Source organism: Balaenoptera borealis, assembly GCF_965194805.1.
Source record: "Balaenoptera borealis genome assembly, chromosome: 4".
NCBI lineage: Eukaryota > Metazoa > Chordata > Mammalia > Artiodactyla > Balaenopteridae > Balaenoptera > Balaenoptera borealis.
Window position 1 is genome coordinate 43,713,580 of NC_138861.1, and position 18,005 is coordinate 43,731,584.

At 44.2% G+C, this 18,005-nt stretch overlaps 1 protein-coding gene across 8 annotated transcripts in view; it reads left to right on the top strand.

The window, feature by feature from the left end:
- Positions 1–4,072: 4,072 nt before the first annotated feature.
- Positions 4,073–18,005, top strand: part of TMEM131L (transmembrane 131 like) — a 159,031-nt gene continuing 145,098 nt past the window's right edge. For 7 of the 8 annotated variants that reach the window (XM_082391494.1, XM_082391496.1, XM_082391499.1 and 4 more), the window contains exons 1-3: positions 4,073–4,276; positions 4,950–5,020; positions 13,655–13,698. In XM_082391494.1, the coding sequence (XP_082247620.1) occupies positions 4,153–4,276; positions 4,950–5,020; positions 13,655–13,698 (239 nt within the window). In that variant the 5' untranslated portion in view covers positions 4,073–4,152. Of the gene's footprint in view, positions 4,277–4,589; positions 4,858–4,949; positions 5,021–13,654; positions 13,699–18,005 lie in introns of those variants that run through there. The other variant, XM_082391500.1, reaches the window with a different exon arrangement.

The following is an 18,005-nucleotide window of genomic DNA, read 5'->3' on the forward strand; positions in this document are numbered from 1 at the left end:
GACAATCTAGCAATTCTATAATTCCTCTAGGATCAAAACTTCTGCCTTTCCAATGCACCATCCTCAGCGGGTAGTTTGTGTCCTCAGGCTTGTCTGAAGGCTGCCAAACCTCTGAGCATCACATCTATATTCCATCAGGAAGAGGAACACAGAGCAAAACTCTTGTACTAGCTGAGTCTATTCGTCTTCATCAGAAAAACAGTAGCTTTCCTTGAAGCCATGCCAGTGGAAGTCTGCTTACATCACAATGACCAGAAGTCGGCCAAATAGCCATGCCAAGTTGCAAAGGAGGCTGGGAAGGTGACTATTTTTTTTTTCACTCATGTATCATTCATTTAATCATAATTAAACATGTAGCAGGACCACACTCGAGGCATCCTGTGTAAATCACATTCTAGCCTCTCTTGAAAAATTTTGTCTTTAATTTTTTAAAAAGCTATCTAATAAAAAATTTAATCAATTTAATTAACTTTTATTCAGTAAAAATTTACCCTTTTTATCGTACAGTTTTATGAGTTTAAAAAAACATGGAGAAAGATGACTATTTTAAACTGTGAATACTGTTGCTCCCCCAAATTGCTTGATGTTCCCACAGCAGAAAAGGACAGTGGATTAACACAACAGAATAGGACTTCCCTGGCAGTCCGGTGGTTTAGACTCCGTGCTTCCACTGCAAGGGGGAAGGGTTCCATCCCTGGTCAGGGAACTAAGATCTAAGATCTCCCATGCCACATGGCTCAGCCAAAAACAAAAACAAAAACCCAACCAAACAAAAAAGCACAACAGAGTAGTTTAAGAAAGGTGTGAATACTTAATTGATGCTTCCTGAGATGAGATGAAACGGAAGAAAGATTAAGAAGGGTCCTCTTGAGTCAAGGGGGAGGTTTGCATCTTAAGAGTACCTGACCATAATCCCTAGGTTTCTGCCAAGCTCAAGAACCATCCCTTCTGGGCATTTCCTCCCAGGCGAGGATGAGGCAATGATGCTGGTGATGATTTGATAAAAGACTTAGTTTTGTTGTCTCTACTGGGTTGAGGCCTGAAATGTATGAATAGATGAGCTAGAAAACAGCTGTTACCTGTACATTTTCATTAATCATTCCCATTTCCAGCATGTCTGAGTGATAAGAGATGACAGTGAATGGCAATGAATAGGTAATTCAAGTAACTGAACATCAGTATCAAATTTACCATATTCATGAAAGTCTGGCACATCCCCACAACATGAACACAGGGTAATACCATTACTAGCATTTATTGAGCCCCTATCCTGGATGCTTACCCTACAGTATCTCATTTAATCTTTACAACCACCTTGTGACCTGGTGTGTTGAATCTTCTCTGGATTAGAGATAAGTGATTTGGGCTTGACCCTTCCCTGTCAACTTTACGTGGGATGTGTCGAGATATAACTCACATTTATAAACTTGCTTGGTTTTCATCTGTACTCATTAAGAAAAAAAGAAGGGTAAAGTAAGTCAAAAGCATGGTCAATATCTTGCATGTTTAAAATCAGTATAGATTTAGTTGATTTTAGGAGTGGTTTAAAAAAAACAAAATTACACGGATCTAATTTAAAATTGGTGTACTCTAGTAAACTATCTCCTGTGTCTCTTCCACCCTTTAATCTTCCGTACATAATTTGCATATTGAGTTAATTCATGTTTACATTAATTTTCTTCCAGTTAACATTATTTCATACATACTTCTCCATAACTCTGCCACTATAACTTGGATATTTCTCATCCTTTCTGGGCTTCAGTTTCTTCTGTAAAATGAGGCAGTTAGGCTATTATGTAATAGCCAAAGTTTTTCCAGCTCTAATAGAATACCTATTATCCACAGGGGAATAATGGAAATATAGCACAAATGACACAGACTCTTTGGAGAACAAATTTACTTCAAAACATGGATGCTACTTAATGGGCCATAACTTTCCTGTTGTTCATGAGTCAGCATGAAAAATACCTCCAGAGAAGGCTAAGTAGGTCAGATTTATCTAAGAAGACAGCTGTGTAATCCTGTATCCCTCTCCAACCTCATGGCACTGCAGATACATGCTTCTGGCTTTTTGAACAACAGTCAAATAGCATTACCAACTTTGTAAAGTCCACAAGACTACAACTTGAAAAATTAAGTTGGCCTTTAAAAAGCTTCAGTAGAAGAAAAAATAGAGCTGTGTTTATATATGGTCCATAGCAATTTTCTTCTATCTTTTAAGCCATTTCCATTGATTCTGAGATACGGGTTGGTGTGAGAAAGACTTTTCCTAAAAAGTAAAATAATTTAAAAATTAGTAAAGTTTTGGGTTGTGTCTGTTTATTAAACCTGTTGAATAAAACCTGTTAGGCTGTTGACGTTTGCTTGCTTTCCTTTCTAAGTAGTATGGTCATAAGCGGACTTAAAAATACGTATTGTAAGTAAATAGGCCAATGAGACAAATTTCATGTAGAAACAAACTTTGAAGGTGCAGTTACTGACGAAGTGGGCTGGGCAAGTATTCTTGTCATAGAAGGCCCCCTTAACACAGTAGAAGAAAGACCTTCAGAGCCCAAGGGGCAAATGCAAACCTAGAGAATTGAAACTAAGAGAAAAAAGAAGGGACGCGTTGGGATGGGACTGGAGATCCTTGCTAAGGAAAGGTAGATGCTGGCAGACAACATAGAAAAAAAGGCAAGGGACAGAGAGAATACTGTAGAGTGGATAATGCAAAGTGCCCTTCTTTTTTTTCACATCGAGGTTTTATATTTGTGCTAATCTTCTTAAATGTTTAGTTCTGGCCAAGCAATTAGGCTATTTAACCTTGTTTAGAGTTACGCCCAGACAGTGTGAGATTGGGTTCACAGTACTGTATTACATCCTTGGGAAAGAGAGGATCCATAATTGATTTAGTCCTTCTCCACATCTGTCCTGCTATTCGACCACTGCTTTGCCATTGTCTAGACTCTAAGGCACCAGAAGCAATTAAATAGAGGATCAATGTAAGCAGACAGGTGTGCCACGGTCACTTCCCCTCTTCATTCTACATGGCTCATATTCTCTGAATTTCATACAAGCTACTCTGGAAGCAGCAAATTAACTAAAAATATCTTAAGATTGCCAGTACTTCCAGGTCGCGCAAATAGATCCCCGAAAAAACCTTGCTCCTGATACTGTTGGCAAAGGCATGATATTAACTTAAAAGAGATCTCAGATCATAGACGTACTTTTTAGTTATAGGCATCAAAAAATGTATTTCCAAGTATCACTTATATTACCCCGTGAATGTCAGAGACAGCAACTCACCACGTCCTTGACCCCAACTAGGTTTCAGAAGAGGCTGACTAAATTTGCAATAGGAGTCCGAAAGGAGTGTGTGCAGGGTCTTTAAAGCTCTAAACCCCCTAGGAAGAGGCTTCCCCACCTGTCACAAACTGGACCGTCTCCACAGAGGGTGCCGGGCCCACCACCGCCACGCGGCGCTGAGGTCAGCCTCTCGGGTCTTGGGAGAGCTCTTTTTAATTCTAAATTACAGACTTTGCAGCCACCGGATATCCTCGCTGCAGAACTGGCAGTAGCCATGTGGCTGCACTCGCCTTTCTTGACAACCACTGCATTATTTCCACTAATACCCTGTCTGGGGCCTCTCGCTGGGCGACTCCTCACTCCCATCGCCGCCCCTGCCCCTGTGGGTAATAACCCGATCGTGGCCCGCGTGCCCAAACAAAGCGGAAACCACCCCAAAGTTCTTGGAGAGAGTGGCCCGGGAGCCCCTCCCGCCGGCTCTCGGCGCCCCTGTCACGCCCGCGGAACGTGCCCGGGCCCCGCAGCCTCGTGGGGGGGCAGCCACAGGGCGCCGCGGGGGGGGCCCGCAGCCATGTGCTCCGAGCCAGGCGGGGCGGCGGCCGCGGCCTTCGCATTGTCCACGTTCCCCACGCCCCGCCGCGCTCCATCCCTCCCTATCTGTGGCGCACACGCGCGGAGCGAGCGGCTCGCCCGAGGCTGGCCTGCAGCAGCTGCGGCGGCGGCGGCGGCGGCGGCGGGGGCGGAGGCGACGCGGCGCGGGGCGGGGCCGGGCAGGCGGCGCGGGGGCGGGCCCGGGGCGAGGAGGCCGGGGCGCCAGCTAGCGAGAGGCGAGCGCGGCGAGCAGCGCAGAGCAGCGCGAGCAGCAGCATGGCGGGGCTCCGACGCCCGCAGCCGGGCTGCTACTGCCTCACCGCCGCGGCCGTGAACCTCCTGCTGGGCGTCTTCCAGGTCCTCCTGCCCTGCTGTCGGCCGGGAGGGGCTCAGGGACAAGGTCAGCCTGGCGCCGCTCCGCTGGCTTCCCTCTCCACCCCGCCCCCCCTTTCTTTTGGGGGAACTGCTGAAAGCTATAAGAGGGCGAGGGGAGGAACGGGAAAGGAGGAAGGAAAGCGGTTGCAATTCCGGGCTGGTACCCTTTGCTTACCGCGGCGTCCCCTCCGGCACCCTCCGCCCCCCGCCAACCGAAAGCTGGGAAGTCGCGGGGCTCGGGGACCGCGGCGCGGACCGCTAGCCGCGCGCGCCTCGGAACCTTTGTGCGCGGGCCCCGGGCGCCCCGGGCTCAGTCCCCGCTTTGTGTGGCGCGCGCTGGGGCCCCGCCGCGGCCCGGCTTCCTGCAGCTTTGTTCCCCTAGCCTGGCCGCCCGGGCCGCGTCCCGCACATGCCCGTCCCAGCTGCTGCGGGATGCGGAGCGCAGGGTCCCGCGGGGTGGCTTCTCCTCTCCGTCCCCCCAGCGCTAGAGCCCCCGAGCCCGCACGTCCGAGGGGCCACCGGCTCGCACCCAGTCCATTGTGTTCCGATCTTCGGCTCGCTCCTCGGGTGGCCTCGGCTTCTAGAAGGGAAGGGAGGCTTGTTTTGGTGAGGCGGGTGCACGGGGGGACAATCGGGAAACAGGAAGCGTTTCTTTTCCGTGCATTAAAAACGCGGTGTGTTTTTTGGTGTTGGTGCAGCGATCGAGCCCTTGCCGAACGTGGTGGAGCTGTGGCAGGCGGAGGAAGGGGAACTCCTGCTGCCCACTCAGGTGAGGACGGCCAGGTGACAGGGCGGCTGCGGGGGTGCAAGGGAGAAGAGGCCCGGAGGCCGCCGGCCCCCACGGCAGCACCGGCGCTCGGGCCACTTTGCAAGGCAAATAAACGGTCGGGCCGAGCCTGAACACCTGGCCACGGTGGCCTGCCCGGCCTCCTCCCGCGCCATGTGACAGGGCGTGAGTCACGCCGTCCCCAAGTTCAGGAGGTGGGAGCCGAGGCCATCTCAGCAGGGCCGCGGCCGGCGGCGGCGGTGCAGAGGGGAAGGGCGGGCCCCTTGGCCGCCAGTGGTCCGGGGTGGGCGAGGGACCCGTGCCCCGATCTCTCCGTGAGCCGTGCTGTGTGCCTGAGGACCACGGGAGGATGGAATATTGATTTCAGAAATGTTAGTGAGTGGTCCTTGCCGTTGGCGTTAAGTAGCTTTGGGATGAAGATGTGACTTTAAAGGATTGTAATCTTGAGTTTTGTCCAAGTGCCTTTAATTTGTGTTAGAATACACCCTCTTGTTAAGAACTTGAATTTCAGGTTTCGGATCCCCCCCACACCCCCGTGTGATATAATGATTGCATGTGGAAAAATCATTACTAATGATTTGTTGGGAATCTGGCATCATCAGATTTACGGCTTCAATAGATAGAGTACTACAAAGCCTTTGTGTTTAAGATTTAACTTTTAGGAGAATTTCTCATTGACTGCAGACGTACACATTTAAATATATTGTTGACTGGTTTTCATCAGCGACAGTAGTGACCCCAAATGCATGTTTTGGATGGGTGGGGGAGTGGTTTGAATTGTAAGGGAATAGTCAGCTTGTGTGCCAGTAATTTTTAAGATGTTCATGACTTCTCACATTGGTGGCAGCACTTAATTCTATGTTGTCTCTTGTGGCTGTTTAGAAAACAAGATGTGTAGCTATAACTTCACTGGCAAGGCTGTGCAGTTTTACATTTCAGTGTTCTTCCTCCTATGTGGAGCATTTAGAGGGCTGGTTTTGAGATATTTGGAATATTCATTTTAACCAGGGCTAATGAATAACAGCTTCAAGGTGGAGAGGTGATTTTTTTAGAGGAAAAATGTAGTGGACCTTCCCTGAAGGCCAGCAGGCTGAATGAGACCAGTCCTTGGAGAAAAAGCCCCATCAGGATGGGGAGCAAATAGTCTGTCCTCTTAAAAGTTTATTCCTAAATAGATTTTTTCCCCTGATTGTAAAGGGCAGATGTGTAGTGTTAAAAAAATGCAGAAAGATGAAAAGAACGAAATAGAAATCACTCAACTCCTGCTGAGAGAACCATGCTTAACATTTGGCATATTGACTTTTCACAAATGCAGTATAGTCATATTTGTGTATATCAAGAGTTTTCAGCAGAGGCGTTAGTGACATTTTGGGCTGGAGAATTCTTTATTGTGGGGGGCTGTCCTGGGAGCATCTCTGCCTCTACCCACTAGATGCCAGTGGCAGTCACTCCTCCCTCCCTGCAAGTTGTGACAGCTAAAAATGTCTCCAGACCTTGCCAGATGTCCCTGGGGAGCAGAATTGCCCCGGTTGAGAAGCACTGGTGTATATCTATACATTTTTGCATTTTTACTCAATCGTACCCTCTACCTCTTCCTGGTTAGTGTAGGAAGCCTACCCAGACTGAAAGGAAAGGAAATGATAGACTTTCATTTGTTACAGCATTAGTCGAAGGCTCAGTCTCTGTGCTCAGAGATGGAAATGTCAAAGCCCCTGATATGATGAATGATTTTATTTGTAGGCTCAAGAGTAATTTTATGTAAATCTTAATTTCTGGTTTTGTTTATATGTATAATACAGTTTGTTTTGGTAAAAAATGTTAGAATTTTAGAAGCTGTTCTCTGGAATACTCACTGTAGAAGCATTTATACCTAAGCTCTTTTAATCAAAGCTATAATGAAAGTGAAACTGATACTCAAAATCATTTTCTAAATACTCCATCTATATGTGTATTTTTTAGAGACTGTTTTACCCTACATGTACCTCGGTGGGGGTGAGGATAGATATGGGTCTGTCTGTCTATATTTATCTAAGCTGCATATCTATCTAAACTGCACGTGTGTGTGTGTGTGTGTGTGTGTGTAAACTGCAGAGAGTTCTGAAGAGAGTTATTTTTAGGGAATTCTTTTCAAAGTATTTTGAATTTTTTCAGAAAAAGTTCCCTCATGTGTGTCAGGGAGTCTGTTGAAAAGAGAATATTTATAGCTGTTATGTAAATTTGAGGGTTTTCTGCCTACTTTGTAAGTTGGGTTCCTTTCAGGAAGACTTAAAAGCTGGCTTCAGAAGCTAAGATTTGTCAATGATCAGTGAAACAGGAGCGTCCGAAGATGTGCCATTAAAAAATTGAATACTAACATTTGCCAACACTCATTATTTATACAGTTATCTATTTTGGACATGTTTTCTATAGATTGGGCCTTTTTTTTTCTTTTTCTTTTTTTAATGGGTCTCTTAAGTGACCAAGAACTTGAATAATGCATCATTAGTAAAACCAGATATAATAATTGAATTGTTATAAACTGCCAGCCTTATAAATCCCTCTGGCCGGGCTTCCAGGATTCGACTCAGGGCCCCATCGCTTTTCACCGCTCTATCCTTGGTTTCTTCATCTGCAAAATGGGGTTAATAGTGGTGCCAATCTCAGAGGATTTTGTGAGGATTGAGTGCCTTGAATTTAGTAAGCGCTTAATACAGGTTACATGTTTTTTTGGCAGTATCTCATCTGACCCCTAGATTTGGTCACTGGAGAGCATGGAACAGCTTTCCTGCTTTGAAGGGGCTGAACCAGTGCAGATAACTCAGTACTATCATGTGCCCAGCAGTTGCATAGATAAGTTACATTATTCATATCTTTTTGTTATACACTCTTTTATGTTGTAAAATGTTTTGGTCTAAGAACATTAAAACTTGATCCATGGTGATAATGAGAAGGAAGAAAAAAACATGTAATTTTATTCTTAGATTTACAGGATTTTTCTTCTCTGACTCTACTTCATTCATGCTTCACCACACTGACTCCAGAGTGGTGATGTTACAGAAGCCAAACAAATGTTTTCGTCAAATGTTTTATTGTCAAGAAGTGATTGCCTGTGTGCAAGGTACTGCTTTGTGCACCTTCTTACTCCGCCTTCAAGGTCAGAAACTTCCATGACTCCCTGTGAGCCACTGTGGCCCTCGGGGCCTTTTGCAGTGTGACCTTGTCTGCAGCTCCGCTCAGTCCTCTGGGACACTCACCTGCCCCTTGACCATGCAGGCCCAACATGGATCTGTTGAATGAAAGCACAAATGCTATTGCCCTGCCGTTTGTCCAAGATCAGTCCTTCCTGACCCCTAGCTTGGCTGTGGCACTGTCTCCATTTCTCCTCCCCTTTGAGTTTCTCGAGTGTCTGGGTTTTTTCCTTTGTCTTGTGTGCCTTGTTGCCCTAACTGGCTCCCCTTAAGAGGGTTTGGGTGTCTACGCTCGGGTGCCCCGTTGTGGCCACGATGTTGTGCGTGCGGTAGGCCTTCAGGGGTTATTCCTGGTGGAGGAGAGGCAGTGCTCAGTGTCTTGTCCAGTTCCCCTATTCATGAAGTTAGCCACTCCTGAAGATGGCAGGTGGAATGCCTTAGGCGTTGAGTTCCTATTACTGTTTAATAATCACATTTCTGTATCAGTTCTAGGAGCAAGAAGGGCAATCTACAGTTTGTTCATTTAGTCCATTCAGACTTTACTGGGGTGAGAAGCCTCACTCCTAAGGGCCGTGGTTGGGTTTGGGACGTGGACAGCGGTGCTGAGTAGGAGCTGTTTCCTGATGCAGAAGCATGTTGGTCTGGTCTGGGATGGGGAGGCTGTGCGATCCTGGCCTTGTTAGTCCATCGAGCAAACAGCTGGCCCGGGCCTGGCCCAGATAGGCCCCTGTGGTACAGTGATGAATAAGAACGTTTCTGCCTTGAAAAATCCTGCATCTTGTTTATTTTGCCTACTTAAGCCTGAGCGTGTAGATATCAGAAATTGGTAGAAAGTGAAACAGGAAGTGGCACAATGAGTATCTCAGGTACCGTGTGAGGTAATAGTCTCTCGCCCCAGGCTGGGAAGCATTGACTAGCATTTGGAAGTCTTTTTGTCATAGAAGTTTCTTTTTGGTTGAATCAAATTCCACTATTAACATAGAAAAAGAATAACCAACATGGGTTGAATACTCCTAGCATTGTTTAGCCCTCTACGAGTCTTAATTCATATTAAGATCCTAAAAGCTATGAAGTATTGTGAGCTGATTTCAGATGAGGAAATTGAGGCACACAGAGGGTAAGTAACTTGCTCAAGGCGATAAGAACATGCACAGCAGTGGTGGGATTTGAACCCAGGAGGTGTTTAGCTCCAGAGCCCAAGCTTTTGGGCACTTTGCTACTGTATGAGTTTTAGCACAGTCTGACCAGGAAGGTAGTATGGAGGTGATAAGGTGCCTGTGTCTGAGAGAAGTAATTTCATGTTATGTTTTGAATTAGGAAAGTTTGCTTAATGAAATTTTTGTTTTTAATTAATTAATTAATTTATTTTTGGCTGCACTGGGTCTTTGTTGCTCTGTGCGGGCTTTCTCTAGTTCCGGCAAGAGGGGGCTACTGTTCATTGCAGTGCACGGGCTTCTCATTGTGGTGGCTTCTCTTGTTGCAGAGCACGGGCTCTAGACGCACGGGCTTCAGTAGTTGTGGAACATGGGTTTAGTTGCTCCGCGTCATGAGGGGTCTTCCCGGACCAGGGCTCGAACCCGTGTCCCCTGCATTGGCAGGGGGATTCTTAACCACTGCGCCACCAGAGAAGTCCAAATAAAGTTTTAAAAATAGTTATATCTACTGGTATTTAAAATTTTTTTATTGGAAAAATTTTTATTGAGCTATTACTCACATATAGTGTTATATTAATTTCAGGTGCACAGCATAATAATTCTATATTTGGAGCTTTGCAAAATAATCACCACAGTAAGTCTAGTTAAGATCCATTACCATACATAGTTACAAAATTTTTTTTTCTTGTGATGAGAACTTTTAAGATTTACTCTCAAAAAAAAAAAAAAAAGATCTACTCTTAGCAAATTTCAAATAATGCAGTACACTATTATTAACTGTAGTCACTATGCTGTGTTTTACATCCCCCATGCCTTATTTATTTTATAAATGGAAGTTGGTACATTCTGACACTCTTCATCCATTTTGCCCACTCCCCACCTCTGCCTCTGGGAACTACCAATCTGTTCTCTGTATCTATGAACTTGGTGTTCTGTTCTGTTTTCTTTTGTTTAAGATTCCACAAGTAAGTGAGGTCATATGGTATTTGTCTTTCTCTGTGTAACTCATTTCACTTAGCATAATGCCCTCCAAGTCTATTCATGTTGTCACAGATGGCAAGATTTCATTGTTTTTTATAGCTGAGTAATATTCCAGTGTATATATATACCGCATCTTCTTTATCCATTCATCTATCAGTGGACACTTAGGTTGCTTCTGTGTGTTGGCTATTATAAATAATGCTGCAGTGAACATAGGTGTATATATATCTTTTCAAGTTAGTGTTTCAGGTTTCTTTGGATAAATACCCAGAGGTGGAATTGCTGGGTCATATGGTAGTTCTATTTTTAATTTTTTGAGGAACCTCTGTACTGTTTGCTATAGTGGCTGCACCAGATTACAATCCCACCAGCAGTGCATGAGGGCTGCCTTTTCTCCACATCCTCACCGACCTTTGTTATCTTTTGTCTTTTTGATGATAGCCATCTCACAGGTGTGGGGCGATACCCACTAGTATTTAAGAAACACCTAGACTGTGCTTAGCCCTGCAGACATTTATGGAGCATGTGCTGTGGGCTGAGCACTGTTTTAGGTACTGGGGATGTCATGGGGAACAAAAAAAGAAAATCACTGCCCTTGTGGAGCTGGCAGTTAATGGAGGCATATAGATAATAAGTAAGAAATAGAATAAATTATAAGTTATGCAGTTTGTTAGAAGGGCATCAATGCTATATGGTGGCAGATTGGAGGAAGATTTGGGTGATGGGAGTTGCAGTTTTAATTCAAGAGGTCAAGGTAGGTCTCTTTGAGGAGGCCTGTATTTGGTATTTGAGCCAGCCTCTGAAAGCTGTGAGAGAATTAGAATAGCTAGCAAGGTCCCGAGGCACTGCCAAGAGGGAGTGGGGAGAAATTACGGGGTTTGGTCCCCGCCCTTTGAGGAGCTCGGTGTTGTTGGGTAGATAAAGCTGGATCCAAGTGCTGAAATGTAGGAACGGAGAGGAGGGAGAGAGGAGCAGTGTGTATTGGAGGGTCTGTTAAGGCTTTGGGGAGGGAGGGGCTGCTTAGAGACCTGGATTAGCCCAGAGCCTCACAGGGGAGGTGTGTTTTATGCTTTGAATGGGAGCCAGAGCCCTGCTGAAGTGTGGCTGTAGAGATTGGGATGGGTGTGTCAAGGTCAAGTGACGGTTGCTCAGTTCCAGGTTCAGGAGCTTGGAGGTTGGCTTTTGAGCAGAGATTAACACGGTGACCTTGACTGCTGGGTCCCTAAGTAACGACTGATGTTGAAAAAGATTGGTCTCACAGTGGCACACAGGCCGGGTTGAAGGCAGCAATCTTTAAAAAATTTTTTTTGTAATTGGGGTGTAATTGATGTACAATATTAGATAAATTTTGGGTGTACAACATAGTGATTCACAATTTTTAAAGGTTATCCTCCATTTATAGTTATTATAAAATATTGGCTATATTCCCTGTACTGTGCAATATATCCTTGTAGTTTATTTATTTTATACACAGTAGTTTGTGTCTCTTAGTCCCCTACCCCTATCTTGCCTCTCCCCCTGGTGACTACTAGTTTGTTCTCTGTATCGGTAAGTCTGTTTCTTTTTTGTTTCATTCACTAGCTTGGTGTATTTTTTTAGATTCCCCATGTAAGTGATATAATATAGTATTTGTGTTTCTCTGATTTATTTCATTAAGTATAATACCCTCCAGGTCTGTCCATGTTGCTGCAAATGGCAAAATTTCATTCTTTTTATGGCTGAGTAGTATTCCAGTGTGTGTGTGTGTGTGTGTGTGTGTGTGTGTGTGTGTGTGTGTGTGTGTGTGTGTGTATGTGTATCACATCTTCTTTATCCGTTCATCTGTTGATGGGCACTTGGGCTGCGTCCATATCTTGGCTATTGGGAATAGTGCTGCTGTGACCATTGGGGTGCATGTATCTTTTCGATTTAGTGTTCTTGGTTTTTTTTTTTCCGATATATACCCAGGAGTGGAATTGCTAGGTCATATGGTAGCTCTATTTTTAGTTTTTTGAGAAACCTCTATACTGTTTTCCACCGTGGCTGCACCAGTTTACATTCCTGCCAGCAGTGGATGAAGGCTCCCTTTTCTCCACCTCCTGGAAAGGCAGCAGTCTTAAACAGAGTGAAAAGCCCGTCAGCAGTGGTAGTGCAGGCCTGGGGTGCTGATGGCTTGGGCCGATTTGCCGGCAGGAGGGATGGAGAAGGACAGGTCTGAGCTGTATTTCTGATGAGTGGATAGATCTTCATGTTTGGAGGTGACGGCAGGAGAGCAGTGTAGGACAACTCTCAGGTTTGCCCAGGGGCAGGGAGTGTGACGGCCTCTTCGACACAAGGAGGCCCTTGTCAGGGACCCCTGGCGTTGAGAAGTCTGGTGTCGTTGTTTCTGGGGAGACAGTGCGTAGAGCCTGGAGGTGTTTGGCGTTTGGGCCGCAGCTGTGGGTTAAGTGGTCCTGCACGTACTGCAGGGTCTGACCTAACCTGCCCGAGCCTTGGCTCCTGTGGGAAGGTTGGTGTTTATCTCCATGTGTGATAGAGTGAGAACCTGGGGCTGCAGATAGGGATTGGGGCCCTGTGGCTCCAAGAGTGGGTTAACAGTCAGAGGGCGTTAGTGAAGCGGGGTCTGGGCCCAGGAGGATGGGGGGCAGGGCGACCAGGAGAGCCTTGGGCTGGGGGAGCTGGAGGCGCAGGAAGGGTGGGTGTTTCCGCAGCCAGCGGTGCAGCTTCGGGAGAGGACAGAGCCATGCCACGAGCACGGGTGCCGGGCGAGTGCCGAGGCGGCGTTTAATTGGATCTGCCCTTTTGCTTCTGTTGCAAGCACCTTCTCTTTTTACCCACCTGGTATGTGACTTCTGGTCACAGTATGGCATGGTAGGTCTCAGAGAAGATTTTGGAAGCGCATTTGAGTGAGATATTTATGCCACTTATAAGTCAAAATCTATCAGGTGCTCATTTAGGGGATTCTTTATGTTTGGGGATTTTAATTATCGTTAAATTTTACCTTGTGCGATTAAACTTAAACACCAAAAAAAGGCTCTTGGAGAGAGGAGTGATGTCAAACCAATTTTGAGACTGTGTTTTGGTGGCGATTTTAAACAGGTAGAATGTTTACTTACAGTGAACATCTAAGGGATCACTTGGGAGTTTCTGGCTTTCAGTGGTGCCATTCTAGTGTCATTCTTTTTTTCAGTAAGTATTTATTGAGTGCCTGCTGTGTGCCAGACACTGTTATAGACAAGTTCATCACCCCTGTGGGATTTGAAGAACTGTTTTTGTTTTTTGGGAAATTTTGTGTTTCTTTGAAACAACTGTTAAAGCGTGTTCTTTCTCAATAGGGTGATTCTGAAGAAGATATGGAGGAGCAGTCTCAAGAACAGAGGTAAGGAAAAAAATGGGAGCAAATCCATGCTAAGTTTCTCTGCCCACTTTGGATGCTGTCTGAAGTCTTGGGATATGTCTGTGTTCATGTATTTAACATTATCTGTGATTTACCTTTCTCTTTGGCATTTGGGGTATCTATACTCTCTAATAATGAATATGGCTTTGTTTTAAAATAAGGTTGCACAGAAAGCTGTGAAAACACGCCCCCACTAACTTCACTTTCCCATGGCGTGCATACACCATCCTGTGTACAGACATCTGTTGAGCATCAGGCAGTGTGCTGGGTGCTGGACGTAAAACACTGAACAAGACCTGTTTGCGTGTAGTAGGGAAGTCAGACATTACTGTAAACAAAACAAAATAGTTATGCTTACAATAGGAACTATCAAGAATTCAGTTGCTGTGGTAGAGAATAATGAGATGGATAGCATGCTTAGGTGGTTGGAGGTGACGTTTGAGCTCAAGTCTGGAGGCTGTGTGGGAGCAGCCAGGTGGCAAGCAGAGGTAATGGCAGGTGCAAGGGGCCTGTGGTGGGAAGCACTGGTGGCAATCCAGGGACGTGGAGAAGGCCAGTGTGGTTTCGTAGGATAGTGAGATGAGGTAGGACCTTAGAGGCCATAGTGAGGAGGTTCGTTTTTAATTTCTTTAAGTGTGGGATGAGTTGTTAAAAGATTTTAAGCAGGGGCCAGCAAATCAAAAGATGTAAATTACATTTTTTAAGGGAATGCTTTGGTCACGGGGCACTCTTGGTTAGTTGTTGTCAGACTGGGATATCTGGTCCCTTGGAGGTACCTGAAGACTCTAAGTGGTACGTGGGCGTGGGGATAACTTTCAGAGAATCAGCTTCTAGATCCTCAACATCCATATATTCTCCTAAAACTGATCTGTCTGAGGTCGCAAGTTCTCCTTTTCCATCTCTTCTTTCACAGTCTCACTTCTCCACTTTGCCAAACAAAGGCAGACCTCTTTCCGGGCCCCGATCCTGCTTCGTGCTTCATCTTGGGCAAAGGGACAATTTGAAGTATTGGTATTGGTTAGGAGAAAGTGATTTAATTCTGGATGACGAATTCATTAGTAACTTTGGTGGTTTTCAAATCTTTATAATGTTGGAGAATCCAATCAAATTGTCAGTTGTTAGACCATCAAAAAGTGATTTGTGGATAAAATGCTGAGGGAGTGTACAGCGTATAGGGTCAGTGCTGTAACAAAGCTCCTTCCATTCACATCTATTTATGTGAACAAGTTTTTTCAGTGTTTACATGAAAAAAAAAAAGGGACAAGGAAAATAAGATTAAATTGATGCTAATTAACCCTGTCTCATTCTAGCAGTAATAGTCATATAAACCAATTAGGGGGGAAAAAGTTCCATAAATTTCATTAAAGGATGCATTTTCAATAAAATTTGAACTCTTATGTTTAATTACCTATCAAAATTTGTAAAATTTGTTAGATCAGTTGTGTGCTAATAAAAATTATGATAATTCAGAAGAAAAAAGTTTGACACTTAGACCCTGTGGTCACAGGATATTTAAAAAACCCCCAAATCTCAATTTATACCCAGAGTTTTGTTGAAAAAGGCTTTGAACATAAAGCTATATTAGGTTAAAATTCTTTGAGGGAATATCCAGCAATATAGGAAAGCCTATCTGTATATTTTTAAAAATGAATAATGTTGGATATTGTTATATGGTATTTAGATTCCTTTGAATATATTTTAAAAAGTGAGTTTTATTAAAAATTCCAATATTTATAATAGGCCAGAAATTGCATTCTTGGCAAACATTCAAATTCATAGTATAACATAAAAAATTTTTTTTTTCCTTGACTTATATGTATGTTTTTTTAATTTATTTTTTTAATTGAAGTATAGTTGACTTACAGTGTGTTAATTTCTGCTGTACAGCAAAGTGATTCAGTAGTACAGCATTTTAAATGTTGGGATTACTTAAACATATGGGGCAGAGTTCAAAGTTTGTCACAATCCTATCTGAGTGTCTGGGAGCAAGAAGAGCTGAGGAATGCTGACGCTGGTTCCTGTTGAAGGTGGTGCGGACAGAGGCACGTGGAAAGTTCTGAGATGAATTAGGTTTGACTCAGTTGTGGAGAGTGAGAGAAAGAGGAACCATGGAGGGCTGCTCGGATTTGGCTGGAGCATCTGGGGTGATGATGACGGTGATGGGAAAGGTCTAGCGAGAGGGCAGTCAGGAGCTCTCCTTGGTTGTTCTAGGAATCTCAGACTTGATGGGACACATCCTGTCCCGGGAAGATGCAGGTAGGCAGTTGAGGTGAGTGTGGCGCTAGGAAGGCCGGGCTGCATCTCCAGGGGCATTGTCCTGTGTGCCTTTGCATTGGTTTTCCTCTTTCAGAGGTGTCCTTCTCTTCTTTCTTATTAATTAGAACTAGTTTCTTTTCACGCATTTCCTGTCACACTTAAAGGTGTGAAGTAGATTTTATCCTTCACGCTCTTTTTTTTTTTTTTAATATTATTTATTTGGTTGCACCGGGTCTTAGTTGTGGCTCGTGGGCTCCTTAGTTGCGGCATGCATGCGGGATCTGGTTCCCTGACCAGGAATCGAACCTGGGCCCCCTGCATTGGGAGCACGGAGTCTTATCCACTGCACCAGCAGGGAAGTCCCCTTCGTGCTCTTTTGACACAGACGACCAGAGTGAGGGTGTAGAGGTGAGGGGGAATTGAGTCAGTGGCTTTCAAACTTTTGGACAGTGACTCAAATGAAAGTCACATTTTATATCATGATTTCTTATTACCCACAGGCAATGTATGTGGATGTATGAATATGTACATGTGTGTTTATTTATTTATTTATAAAATAGCGCTTACCTTTGCTGCCTGTGGTGTACTGTATTTTCTGTTTCATTTTTTTAAAATTGTGGCAAAATATACATAACATTTACCATTTTAGCCACTTTTAAGTGTGCAGTTCTGTGGCATTAAGTACATTCACATTGTTGTGTAGCCTTCACAACCACGGAAATTTTCTATTTCATTTTCTTTTGTTAAAAAAATGCTGGTTGCCACTACTGAATTGATTTCAAAACTCACAGTTTGGTCCACCCTGATTTATATGTTTTAATCTTCTCAATATCAAATATTCCAGTGTTTTGCTGTAATTTTATCCCTAGTCGCTTTCCTTTTAGCTGGACTTCCAAGCCTCTTGGGTTTTTTGTTGTTGTTGTTGTTGAGGTTTTTTGCCTTTTGTGTAAAGGCAAGATGATGATGAAGATTGGATGCTGCAACCAGAAAACCTTTGTGTCCATTTTCTGAAAATGTAGCTTCTGGTGTTCTCTCTGAGTCTAATGAATGAATTCTCTCTGAGTCTAATGTCCTGTGATGGGTCAGTCAGTCACCTAAGTACTTACTGTTCGTTTACCTTCTACTGTGCAGTTGGGATTTTTAAAAAATGAAGATTTTAATACCTTCAAAGTTCATAGAATCTCTTGCTACTTTTAAATTAGGCCTTTTGCTTTAGCATAGATTTAGATTTACGGAAAAGCTGTAAAGATGGTACAGAGAATTCCCATTTACCCTTCACACAGTTTATCCCAGTGTTAATGCCTTATGTTACTATGGTACATTGGTCACAACTAGGAAACCAACATGTGTACATTACGGTGAACTAAACTCCACACTTTATTCGGATTTCCCTGGTTTTTCCCTAATGTTCTCTGTCCCACGATCCTATCCAGGAGACCACATTTAGTTGTCATGTCTCAGGACCCTCTTGGTTGTGACAGTTTGTCAGACTTCCCTTGTTTTCGAAACCGTGGCAGTTTTGAGGAGTTCATCCTTCAATTTGGGGTTGTCTGAGGTTTTTCCTCATAGTTAGGTTGAGGTTATGGGTTTAGGGGAGGAAGACCGCAGTTATAAGTTGCCATTCTCCTCATATATCAAGGGTATCGACTGTCAGCGTGACTTAACACTTTGATGCTGACCTTGACCACCTGGCTGAGGTACTGTTTGTTAGCTCTCTCCACTAAAGTTCTTCTTTTCTTACCTTTTTCCATACTACACTCTTTGGAGGGAAGTCATTAAGTGGAATAAGCTCTACCTCCATAAATTATTTAGCATTCCTCTGTATGGAAGATTTGTCTCTTCTCTCTCATTTACTGGTTTATTCAGTTATTTATTTACATTATGGATATTTATTTTATACTTTGGGTTATAGGCCAATACTAGGTTTGCCCTAAATGCCATTTATTCTTAACCTTATTTATGAAGTCATTAGTATCTTCTTACACATTTTTCAAACATTTTTGTGATTTTCATTTTAATTACTACCCTGCTGC